Raw genomic sequence first — 12,362 nt, 5'->3', positions numbered from 1 at the left:
CCGCTGCGTTGGTAAATAAGTTCCATATTTTATAGCGGTGGAGGTGATTGAAGCCTTCTGTTCTACAAGGACGAGTGCAAAACTATGCACTATGCTTAGCTAGGATATGGCATTAAGCACGAACTCAACCTATTTTATGGGATAAAGGTTCATTATTTAAAATTAAAGAGACATTGGCAGGTTGCCCTGAAAATGTGCATATATTCTAGCCAAGTTCACAAAGTGCAGTCAGTGTAGGAAGCTAGCGTTTCTTTTGCTTAATCTAATTTGCTCAGCGTAAGTTTCTTTTTCTCCCGAGTAATGCTCATACATGGCAACTCCATCGGATCAAGCCTACTAGCACATCATCCCCCTTGAATTTAACTCAGTCAAGTCGGTGCCTGGCTCGTTTGTATGGCTTCAATCCAATGCCATTCCATCCGATGAAGGGTATCCATACCCTTTATCGATCTCATGGTCTCATGGATCTGAATTCCTCGAAACTCATAGTTGAGGCATGTGAGACAAGGAGTATTTTTCATTCGAAAGACCACGGCATTGCAACAGAGATTATGGAGGACGTCGAGTTTGAGGCTTGAAAGTTTTTTGATATCCCCATAGACTAAAAATTGAAGATCGTAGGATTTCCAGATGGGCAAAGCGGATACGTAATGGCCCTAATGCAGTTCTTATATTCCACCTCTATGTGGCACGAAGGGCTTACCATCCTTGGATCTGCAAATATTAAATACGTATATTAATGGAACATACATGATCGATGCATGAGCAACGTACATGAGGTATTGGTTCATCTTTATGTCACTATATCCCGAATGATCGATTTGGTTCCCACCACAAAGTCACAAAGCACCTTTCCTTTTCACTAAAGATAGCATTTGGAGCAGAATGAAATTGAATCTGCAAGCAAAGCAACATAAAAAGAGAACTAAAAAAGATCATTGCTTTGATGCACCCTCCATTAAGCATCCTATGCATAATCATCTTCCACTAAACCACCTTAAAGACTACTGAACCTTGCATTTCAAGCATTTGACCTATTTCATTTCAGTGTTGCTTGTTGATGGGGCCAACCTCAAACCATTTTATGCTTGCTAAAACCTGCAGAAGGGGCATCTATGATCATCAAATATTTGATGTTGTTATCGTCAGATATGTGTCTTACCAAGAAAACATTTATAGTGTATTATACGCATTCTGACACTAATCTAGCATGAGAGCATTCCCTACTATTACCCTCTAATAGCGATATTCCACGTTTAATTTTATTTATTCCAAATTAATACTTTGGTATATACCCAGATTCAGGTCATGCTCTTTACTGGTTTTCTTCAACTGAAAGTGGTCAACTTCTTCAAAAGCTGCTTTTCAACAGCTACTACGGTGCTAACCATTAGCACTATTCGTGCATGGTGGAAAGAAATTATTGTTTTATCACCCTAGTATATATACGCATAAAGCATATGATTAGTTATATATGCCTCCCTCACCACGCCTTCATCATCACATTGTGCCATGGACCTCAATCACAGTTTTGTTTTTCTCCTTTTTACAGCTTCAATGTAATATAGTTACCCTTCTTATTCATTACCAACTCATCAATTTGTCTCCCCCACCAAAGAATAATCATTTTTCTTCCAATATCTTTTGAATTCTTCACCCTTTTTGATCCTCCTCTAACTTTTAATGATGGACCAGTTGGGTATACAAACCAAGTTAAGTCTATTTAGTTTCTTTCTTGTATCAATGCTTTTGGGTTTCTCTGGTTTCTCAAGATTGTTAACTTTCCTGGTGCTGATCCATTTATGGACCTTCTGTGTTTTTGGGTTGGCTTCTTTCTGTTCCTTGGATTTTGGGTAGTTGCTTTCTCTGATCAAGATGGTATGCATTTCAAGTACAGAGTTTTGGTTTATAGTATTCTTTCATGCAGTCCAGTGTTGCTTATTCATGCATATGTAACAGGTTTCTTGAGCTTAACTTGTGGTGGAACTACGAATTACACCGATTCCTCCAATATCTCATGGATTCCAGACAATGAATTCATAGCCACTGGAAAGACCACTACCATCAGTTACATTGAGGGGACCTCCTCATTTAGTGTCCCGGTTCGGTTTTTCCCAATTCTCCAATCTCACAACTGTTATAGGCTACCAGTGAGTAATGTGTCATTTTTGGTTCTTGTTAGAGCTCAATTTGTGTACAAAGACTATGATGGACTTGGGAAACCCCCATCATTCTCTGTATCTCTTGGCACAGCCATTGTTAGTACTATAGATCTCAGAAAAACCGATCCTTGGATAGAAGAGTTTTTATGGCCAGTTGATAAGGACACAGTCTCTTTTTGTTTGCATAATATACCAGATAGTGGGGTTCCTGTAATTACTTCAATTGAAGTTAGGCCACTTCCCCAAGGAGCTTACACAAGTGGCATGGAAGACTTCCCACATAAGTCACTAAGGAAAAGTTATCGAATAGATTGTGGCAACACAAATGGATCCTTGAGGTATGTAGAGTTTAGAGTTACTTCAGACCTCTTTACTATTGATATACCTTTGAACCTTTTGTAGGAGCTTTGGTCACTGGTTTATTTATATTCAGGTATCCGTTGGATCCATATGATCGTATATGGGATGCTGATCAAAGCTTTGCACCATTTCATGTATCAACTGGTTTTAAGACTCAACTTATTACCTTCAATTTTTTGGGGTTAAAGGAGAGTCTCCCAGCTGATATCCTTCAAACTGCAAGAGTTTTGGCACGGAGGGATGCCTTGACATATAACTTATCTCTTGACACCTTGGCAGACTACTACATTGTCCTCTACTTTGCTGGGATTCTGCCTGTGTTTCCTTCATTCGACATCTTGATTAATGGTGATGTTGCACAATCGGATTATACTGTAAGAAGCTCAGAAGTTAGTGCACTATACTTCACGCAGAGAGGAATAAACAGCTTGAACATCACACTTAAGAGCATCAGCTTCTATCCTCAAATCAATGCAATTGAGGTGTATGAAATTCTTGATATTCCAGAAGAAGCCTCCTCCACCACAGGTAACAGTTTTGATTTGCTTACTTGATAATGAAGGTCCACTCTAATTTCTGTAACTGACTACACGTCACTTATTCGCTTCCTACATGATGTTGCAGTTTCAGCCCTTCAGGTTATCCAACAGTCAATTGGTTTAGATTTGGGATGGCAAGGTGACCCTTGCTCTCCGACAAAATGGGATCAAGTTGAATGTGAAGGAAACATAGTTACCTCATTGTATGGTCACAAGGAACATAATGTGCATTTCATCTCTTATTGGAGAATATGGTGTCTTGTATTTTTCCTAGGCATCTCTGATATGGTCTAACTGTTTGTGTGTTCAGGAAGCTTTCAGACATCAACTTGAGGTCAATTAGTCCAGCCATTGGTGACTTGCTGGATCTTAAAACACTGTAAGCCGTTGAGACTGCTTAGGAGTTAGGACTGGTGTTAATAGTCTTAATCATGGTAAAGTGTCAAAATTAATCAATTATGTCTGCATATGTTTATGCTCCAGGGATTTGCATAACACATCGCTTACCGGTGAACTACAGAATCTGGGTAGCTTGACACGTCTTGAGAAACTGTAATCAACTAGTCCTCTTCCTTCATGGCCTCAAGTTATTTTCTTTCCTTTGCCAAGACATCAAGATTTACATTGCTTAAAACTTTCAGGAATCTGAGCTTCAATCAGTTAACTTCCTTTGGAACTGAGTTGGACAGCTTGGTTAGCCTTCAAATTCTGTAAGTTTAATTCTCTACAACAGCATTCTTATTACTAAGATAGCTTCGGATCCAAAAGCTGATACTTGTAGTTTCATTTCTCTCTTCCTTATAGGGACTTGCAAAACAATACTTTACAGGGAATGGTTCCGGATAGCTTGGGAGAGTTGGAGGATCTTCACTTGTTGTAAGTCTAACGTTGGAAGAACAAGTTTAAGATATATTAACGAGGAGATGAATTGTAAATCTTCCGATTACCGTTTGGATAAGATCATTTGTTTCACTCAGTTATATACACTCATGCATTCATCAGGAATGTAGAAAATAACAAACTGCAAGGTGTTCTTCCCCAGTCTTTGAACACAGAAAGCTTGGAAATTAGGTAATATTGAAATTAGAATTGTCATTGTCTGTGCATTATTTTCCTCTATTTCTGACGCACCAAATTTGTGCAGAGCATCCGGAAATCTGTGCCTATCTTTCTCAACAATGACATGCAATGATTTCTCAGGCTCAGACAACTCTTCTATTGAGGCACCACAAGTTACTATCTTTCCCGGAAAGAAACACACGAGGCACAGTAATATAGCAGTTATACTTGGTGCTATTGGAGGAGCCTTACTCGCCCTGCTGATACTTGCCACCATTTCTGTAATGTTGTATGTGAAGAAAAGAAGAACTGATGTCACATCAATGGAGAGTAAGTAGACATTTCGATTATGTATGTGGGACTTCAGTGGACACTACTTAGATCTTACATTTACTTTCTTTTTGGCTGTTTAGGGGCAATGTTAGATATGCGTAACTGGAATTCAGCAAAGGTTTTTAGCCACAAAGAAATTAAAGCAGCCACCAACAATTTCAAGCAACTTTTAGGCCGTGGAAGTTTTGGTTCAGTTTACCTTGGAAAACTTCCCAATGGAAGAATGGTGGCTGTGAAAGTGCGATTTGATAAAAGCCAACTTGGGGCTGATTCCTTTGTCAATGAGGTTTCCTATTCTGATTCTATTAGCATATGAAGAGAAATTATTATGACACTCATTAGCCCTTAATAACTTCTGAGTCTATATGGAAGTGCTACATTTGGCAAAGATGCATGAGAAATGTGAAGTTCTTGCAGTGTTGCTTCCTTATCCTTGCCTCTCATTGTTATAGGTGCATCTCTTGTCTCGAATTCGCCATCAAAATCTTGTATGCTTGGAAGGATTCTGTCATGAATCAAAGCAGCAAATACTTGTTTACGAGTATCTTCATTGTGGTTCGTTGGCTGACCACCTTTATGGTATGTTTAAACATTGTGCACCTATTAAAGAACTTTTAATTCCTTGCTGCAAAGTTACCCTTTATATTCGTCCAATATAGTACTCCAAGGGGTGTTCCCATTCTATAATTTATGAAGAAATTCTACTTCAGGTCCAAAGAGTAAAAAAGTTTCACTGAGCTGGGTTCGCCGACTGAAAATTGCTGTTGATGCTGCAAAAGGTGTGCTTGTTTCAGCTACTCATCCATATTAATCCTTCTTTCTTTTCCTTTCCTTAGGTTCTTATATTATTAATTTTCTGACAGCTCTATATGAATTATAACTCTGTTTTCTTTTGAAGGATTGGACTATCTACACAATGGAAATGAACCACGAATCATACACCGTGATATAAAATGCAGCAACATACTTTTGGACAAGCAGATGAATGCTAAGGTTTGTGATTTTGGCCTCTCTAAGCAAGTAACGCAGGCAGATGCAACCCACGTGACCACTGTTGTCAAGGGAACTGCTGGCTATCTTGATCCTGAGTAGGTCTTTAAAACATTGCATAATATATATTGTTGATTCTGAAGGATCACTTTCTTCATTGACTGATGGCTGGATTTGTACTTGAACTCAATGAGCAGATATTACTCAACACAACAGCTTACTGAGAAAAGTGATGTCTATAGCTTCGGAGTTGTTCTTCTGGAGCTCATTTGTGGAAGAGAACCATTAAGTCACTCAGGCACTCCAGACTCCTTTAATTTGGTGTTATGGGTAAAGCAAACTTTCTATCGTTTTCGTAAAATTCCCTGCCTTAGTAAGAGAAATGCTTGCAACCTTGTTCATTCTTCTTCGCATCTGCGAAGTAATTGCATGGTTGTCGCCCTTCAGTTTCTAGATCAACGTTTGCTAAGAGCTAGATGACTAAACTACTTCAACTTCATTGATTGTTTTTGTAGATATTACTGAGAGGCTGAAAATGAATGGTTTTGATCATGAAAATATATTTTCATTGTTAGTCTTATTCTGTCCCTTCTTCAATTTACGTGTGCAGGCCAAGCCTTATTTACAAGCAGGTGCTTACGAAATAGTGGATGAGAGCCTAGAGGGAACATTTGATGTTGAAAGCATGAGAAAGGCAGCCCTGGTTGCTGTAAGGTCCGTCGAAAGAGATGCATCAAAAAGACCAACCATAGCAGAGGTTTTGTCTGAGCTGAAAGAAGCCTATATCATTCAGCTATCATATCTCCAATCTCGCGACATATAAATATGAATCCTGCTCACTACAGTATTTCTTTTGAGCTGCATTTTGTTGCACAAGTTCATCTCATGATTAAGTTACTACTAGAATGAGTGCTCCCTTCGTGTGTACCACACTCCGATGGAACATGATAACTCGGAGATTAGGACAGTATGTATTTTCCTCAGATTAACGAAGTTCAAGTGTGTCGTCTTTTTTGGAGAAGCAAATGATATAGCTTATTGCTTACCTCACTATGCCAGTATTATTATGAGGAAAGCATTTGGTTAGGAATGAAACAATATTTCGGTTTGGAATGAAACAATATTTCATGAGATGTTCATCCCAAAGGGACAAAAGAAACATCTTGTTCCCTGTTCAACAACTTCAGATCTCTAGTGGACCAAGGATTCGAACCCAGATGAAGTTCTCAAAGAAAACAAAGAACGAATTGATCTTGTAGGATTCCAAAGAAATTCTTCGATTTCTTCCGGAATTTACAAGATCTATGTATGTATTACATGAAACTCAGAATATTCCTGAGATCAGGACGTGCTAAGTAACGAACATAGATCAGGCTAGTTTTCAGATACATGGACAATGGAATGACTTACCAATATGAATGCTGTTGCTCTTCATCATCCACACTCCATGGCTAAATTCTAAAATTCTTTTTGCATTATGTGGGGATGTAAATTACATTTTCAAAACGGGACTCCAAGAAAAGTCTAAATGATGAGTTACACATGTAGTGATGTCAAATATCAAAATTTTCTACTGGGTCTTTTCCCATAACTAAATCACAGTAACTTTTCTGTACATACAAATACGAATAACTTTTGTCTACTATTTCTGGGATCCTATTCTGACAATGTTGAGTAACGTTGTCGAAGGTAAAGGAACAATGCTGTTAATGCAGCCACTGCATAAGGGAAAATAGTCCAAATGCCCTGGATAATTTCCATGTTAGATTCATGTAAAAACAAAATTATGATTTCATATATGATTTAGAGTTTCTCTGCATACCACAACTGTTGTAGCAGTAGCTATGGCAAAGACAGGGCGCTCCCTCAAGAAGAATCCTATCCCGAACTGAGGTCATGAAGCAAAGAGAATACTAAAATTAGTAGCCAAATAAGAAAGTTGGTTATCAATTTCTTTCTTTATAGCCGCAAAATACAAAGTCTATACAACTGTTGTCACATTTTCCAACATCTTTCGTATGGAAACCCTTCAGAAACCAATAACGTATGAAATTTCCAAAATGCTACACAGTTTAATAAGTGGATGCATTCTAGGTAGCTACATATGACTTGTCTTCTCCCTAGCTAAGCATAGATTGTGCAAATGTATCAAAATAAATTCAGATTACACTAGAGTTGAGCACGAGATTATGAATGTATTACAAGGCAGCATAATTTGTAACCGCACGGGACTGACCTGGATCGGAAGGGTGATCAAGCCACCCAAACAAACTCCAGCAAAGAAACACTCTGGAGATATACCCTGTACTCAGAAAAAAGCATGACAAGCAATCAGCAGTAAATGAGTGATATTTCATATTTGAGTACATGTGTGTATATGACTTGAGCAGTAGAATATTTGTCAAGTTACAGGATGGATTGTCATTTTCACTTTCTAGCCTCTTCCTTTTTTTCTGTAACTAAATATAACAGTTCAGATGTCCTACATAGCTTCACTGCAGTTACGGTTTGACCACATAATGTTATAACTTGACATCAAACAATATGACCTTTTTGTTCATCAAAAGTTAAACACTGATAATATATGATAATAAAGCTCAAGTTGAAGTTTGTGCCTTTGTGGAAGGTTTTGTGCCTTTGTGGATCCGTATAATGGCTAAACCACAATTATGACCCAAGAAGTAATGGGTACTTGGGCATGAACTTGGAAAATTCTTAGAATCCATCCCCAGTCATGAGTAGAACTTCCCACAATAAACTAAATGGAAATATTTAACACTCAAATGCCACACCTGATGCTCTTGTAGACAAAGATTCACAATCATTAACATGTACATGTCCCACCATGCTCACAATCACAAATAAAAAAGATCAGACCAGGACATGTATTCTCAACAAGATTTCATAACAAACAGAAGGGAGTTTCAATATAAGCCAGAATGATTATGTGTGCATGTATTCAAGATAACTTACTAAGGTCCCGGCTAGAAAAGCTGTTGGATTTCTCATTCCAAGGGAAAAGCGTTCAACTGCAAATTAAAATGCACAAAAGCATTACTGAATAGTAGCAGAATAGTGAGTTCAACTAGGATTCAGTATACTGCATATGAGAACTAGCAAAGTATATAATTATATACATACATGAAAGCAACAAATTCTGTTTTAGGTTGAGCAAGTATCTAGTTATATACAGACACTCATGATAGAACCGCACTGATATATAATAACTAAGCTCTACAACTCACCAAAACCAATGAGGTTGCCATATCTTTGCACTGCACGGGTTATGCTTAAAGCTTTCTCTTTGCCAATCCCTAACTGCATCCATCATCAAGATCAAGTTCATTAAATAAACACTCAAATTGGTAGTTAACACAAGTGGAGCTACACTACCCTGGGCAGTACCAAGTAGCCTGGTAGCCTGTGCTCAGAAATATTTTTTTTGTTTTTATAACATACATCCATGCTATTCTAAATGATGCCGAGGATGTGCGCCAAGTAGTCCACCCTATTTTCCATAAATTTTTTAAAATAAACTGAAAGTTCGTAAAACCCAGCCCAAAAACATTGTTAACTTAGTTCTATCCCAAAAGAAAGACACAGCATGTTGAAATAAGAAACATAATAGAGAACAGTTCTTTTATCTTTTTTTTTTATCTTTTTTTTTTTTGGGAAAGAAACAGTATATCAATATCAACAAATGATGCTACAAAAGGAGACAAGAGGTACACTTCAGAGAGAAACAACAGCAAAAACTAGAAAGCAACACCAAATGCACATAGACAGCTGCAGAGAAAGCACCCTAATGATCGAAAACTACAGCTGCCTTCAAGTCAAGCAAAATACAAGAACATCTGTAGTCTCTGACATCTATCGAAACAGAAGCCCATAAAGCTGACAAAACTATACTCTATGCCGCCATCACGGCACCTCTGTAGTCTTTAAAAAGACAAAAATCTTTCTATTTCTTTCCATCCAAAGCATGCAAATGACAGCTAACACAATGCAATCGAGAGAACTTTAGCTTCCTGCTATCTCTCATCCCAATCCAGCCTTCCTAAACAACTACCCCCACAAATTTAAGGAAACACATTGAACTCAATCCCTAATTCTTTCCAGAATCTCTTCATGAGTTCCAAACATTTCTCCTCAAGAGAATCACTTCTGCTGTTTGCAGTCACCATTTGGAACTCTATCCATAGTGCTAAGTGTTATGGTTGGGTGACTTACTTGGGTTTGTATGTTGTAGCTCAGGGATGACAGGTGCAGACTTTGGGTGTTTTTGAAGTTATTTAAGACCTTTAATTATGAGGAATAGAAACTGTATTGATTATAATTAACTGATCACACATATGAGTCAAACTCTATGTTGTTCTCTGCAACAAAGAATCATTTCATCAGTCACGAAGTGGCAAAGGTTGATTGCTATTTAGTTCTCACCACTGTGAAGAAGGTAGCAGTTATAAAAAAAAATTTTCCCTTCAGTTTGAGGAATAAGATGATATGCAATAAGATAAAACTAACAATTCTTAATAGTATGAAAACTTAAAAAAAGAAAGAAAAAAAAAAGAGTGAGTTACTAAGTCCCTACAAAAAGTTTAGTGAGCCCACCCCATTCATATTCCTGGCACCAAGAATGAGCACAGAATGTGTACGTATCGTTGATGTTTAGGCATGATAATGAAAAATAACCCATAAGCAAGAAGGTAGGAGCAGGAGTGCAGGACTAACCTTTGAAAAAATATCATCAGAAGCCCTGGATTGTCTAAAAAGCTTCCCCATATAAAAATGTATTAGATCATTAATGCATACTCCCCTGAAATATGAATGCATCATGGGTCACGTTTAAAACCGACAAGGTCAACCAATACAAAGACTGCGTGTAAACCAGAAAATTCTAAAGAGTTATGCCTACAATCTTATAGAAAAGCTCCATTGCCTTACTAACCCGTACATAACTTTTTTCAGAATCAGAAATGGTAAGCATGAATTGTTGTATAGCTAAAGATCACATGTTTAGTCAATTACCAATACACCCAAAGAGTTGTAGATACAATGTATGGAGCATTTCTCGAGAAAGATTCAGCAAATGACTGCCAGGTCCCATCCAAAGATAGCCTCCGGGCCAAAGATATGCCAACCTATATTGTCTTCTAAATGAGTATTCACAAGTTCTAAGTAGCATTGAAGCCATGGAAATCAAACAGTAATAAATTCAACATGGTAAATCTAAGCTTGTGAAACAGAAATACCAGATTAGAGGACAGACCCATATATTTAGAGCCTCTTCACTGATGAAAAGCCCAAACCCTGCAGCCATAAGCAACCAAAAGTAGGTCCACCTGCAATGCATCAGATGATTATCTATTAAGATACAACTAGAGTTTAAATAATTAGCATACATATTTTCTATTTTAGCCCAACTCACCAAGAACCACAGCTTGCACTGTGAAGAACAGGGAACTAACAAAGATATATTCCATTTACTACTGATACTTTTAACCGAGATAGAAACATCAATTTTTTCAATCAATTATAACCAGATATGTTAGAACAGTTCCATCAGGCAACTGTAAAAGAAAATTGTTACTTTCCAACAAGCAAGAGGCAAAACAAATCATATACCCTGGTGCATATTCTGGAAGAACAATGCTGTAGCCAAAAGCTTTGAAAGTGAAACCAACTGGGGCCGCCGCCATTGCTGAAGAGGATGAGCTTTCTGGCAAGAACTGAAGCCCATTCGATGATCCAAGAGTGGGACCCTTGGTGCTAATAGATATCAATGTGATTGTTGCAGCTATTCCCAGTGCAATTGCTATTTTAGCCAGAAATGAACTTTCTGTAGTAGTTTGAGTAACTTTAACATTTCCAAGCAGCTCATCATCAATCCCATCTTGCCCATTCAGAATGTCATTAGACATTGCAGCCTCATCACTTTCATTTTCTGTATCCTCCTCCTTTGAAAAGCTTCTAATCCTGCTTGTAAAAAAGTTAATTAACAATCAACAAAACCAGGAAATATTGAAAATTTGAATATCTTGAACATCAGACCTTCAATTATGAGTATGCAATACAGAGCAATCTTGAACTTTACACATTAAGCTATGAGCACACAAAATAACAATAGAGAAAGTGCTTGTGACTAAGACAAAGCCTGAAGCTTGGAGCCTCTACTCCAAATATTGGCTTTATTATGAACTGGGTTTTTATTTTCAACACCCTTTTCAGTGAACTTTATAGCATTTAGACCTTCCTTTACATCTAAACTTACCTGAACGTTTGGGGTCTGAAGAGCTGGGAAACTAGCCCACACTGTTTCCCATTCACCAGCAATCTGTGTTTGACATTGAAACAGCTTGAATGCCTAATAAGTAGTCGGTTTGAAGATTTGGGTTTTGGGGTGTGTGGGAATAGACAAGACCCAGGTGCAAAATCCGCTATTAGAGACATTTGGAGGTATTGATGATGCTATGGGCAACTGGGTTTGGATGTGGGTTTGAACCAGAGAGATTGGCGGTTCTTGCTCCATGTGCCTGGCTGTGAGTGGCTAGTGAGGAAGAATTTAGAATCTAAACTTTAGATACTCTCCATTGAAGGCGACCTTCTTGCGGCTTAGAAAGGTCGAGACTTGGGCCGTGGACTCTTGTGCACTATTTATAGTTTTCAAAAGTAACTATTTGAGTCAGAAACTTGATTAACTTCTCAACCTGATTCAGGGCAAACATGAGTTGGATTTTCAAATAATTTATCATTCTTTATGAGCATTCATATTTGTGTGACACTGAATAGTTGACTCAAATGTTTTTTTCTTCATGATTTATTTATGTTATGTTATGAAAATAATAATCATAATAATAATATAATAATAATAAGATAAAAAAGACTTCATGCGTTACGATTCTTAGATAGAAAAATGAGT

The 12,362-nt window shown here is 37.7% G+C and overlaps 2 protein-coding genes across 2 annotated transcripts; one reads left to right on the top strand and one right to left on the bottom strand.

The window, feature by feature from the left end:
* Positions 1-1,609: 1,609 nt before the first annotated feature.
* Positions 1,610-6,561, top strand: LOC112172110 (probable LRR receptor-like serine/threonine-protein kinase At5g48740). The gene is made up of 16 exons (XM_024309297.2): positions 1,610-1,878; positions 1,960-2,500; positions 2,596-3,050; positions 3,147-3,264; positions 3,372-3,440; positions 3,545-3,613; positions 3,703-3,771; positions 3,866-3,937; positions 4,064-4,132; positions 4,206-4,450; positions 4,534-4,739; positions 4,906-5,032; positions 5,164-5,232; positions 5,352-5,541; positions 5,641-5,773; positions 6,054-6,561. Exons 1-16 carry the CDS (start codon positions 1,803-1,805, stop codon positions 6,264-6,266), a joined length of 2,721 nt encoding a protein of 906 aa, XP_024165065.1. The 5' UTR covers positions 1,610-1,802; the 3' UTR covers positions 6,267-6,561.
* A 224-nt stretch (positions 6,562-6,785) lies between these two features.
* Positions 6,786-12,053, bottom strand: LOC112172111. Its single transcript, XM_024309299.2, has 10 exons — positions 11,715-12,053; positions 11,069-11,419; positions 10,713-10,785; positions 10,472-10,584; positions 10,175-10,259; positions 8,689-8,761; positions 8,417-8,472; positions 7,680-7,745; positions 7,266-7,331; positions 6,786-7,189 (listed from the first exon to the last, which is right to left on the bottom strand). The coding sequence occupies exons 1-10, from the start codon at positions 11,891-11,893 to the stop codon at positions 7,100-7,102; spliced, it is 1,152 nt and encodes a 383-aa protein (XP_024165067.1). The 5' UTR covers positions 11,894-12,053; the 3' UTR covers positions 6,786-7,099.
* Positions 12,054-12,362: the final 309 nt, after the last annotated feature.

Source organism: Rosa chinensis, chromosome 6, assembly GCF_002994745.2.
Source record: "Rosa chinensis cultivar Old Blush chromosome 6, RchiOBHm-V2, whole genome shotgun sequence".
Lineage (NCBI taxonomy): Eukaryota > Viridiplantae > Streptophyta > Magnoliopsida > Rosales > Rosaceae > Rosa > Rosa chinensis.
Note: the sequence above shows the minus strand (reverse complement) of the source record. Positions and strands in the feature narration are given on the sequence as shown.

Coding starts and splice junctions, on each gene's coding strand:
- LOC112172110 (XM_024309297.2), top strand. CDS start 1,803: ATGGACCTTCTGTGTTTTTGGGTTGGCTTCTTTCTGTTCCTTGGATTT. Junction 3,051..3,146: donor AGAAGCCTCCTCCACCACAG/GTAACAGTTTTG, acceptor ATGATGTTGCAG/TTTCAGCCCTTCAGGTTATC. Junction 4,133..4,205: donor ACAGAAAGCTTGGAAATTAG/GTAATATTGAAA, acceptor AAATTTGTGCAG/AGCATCCGGAAATCTGTGCC.
- LOC112172111 (XM_024309299.2), bottom strand. CDS start 11,893: ATGTCTCTAATAGCGGATTTTGCACCTGGGTCTTGTCTATTCCCACAC. Junction 10,260..10,471: donor ACAACTCTTTGGGTGTATTG/GTAATTGACTAA, acceptor TTCATATTTCAG/GGGAGTATGCATTAATGATC. Junction 7,746..8,416: donor CTTTTCTAGCCGGGACCTTA/GTAAGTTATCTT, acceptor TTCTGAGTACAG/GGTATATCTCCAGAGTGTTT.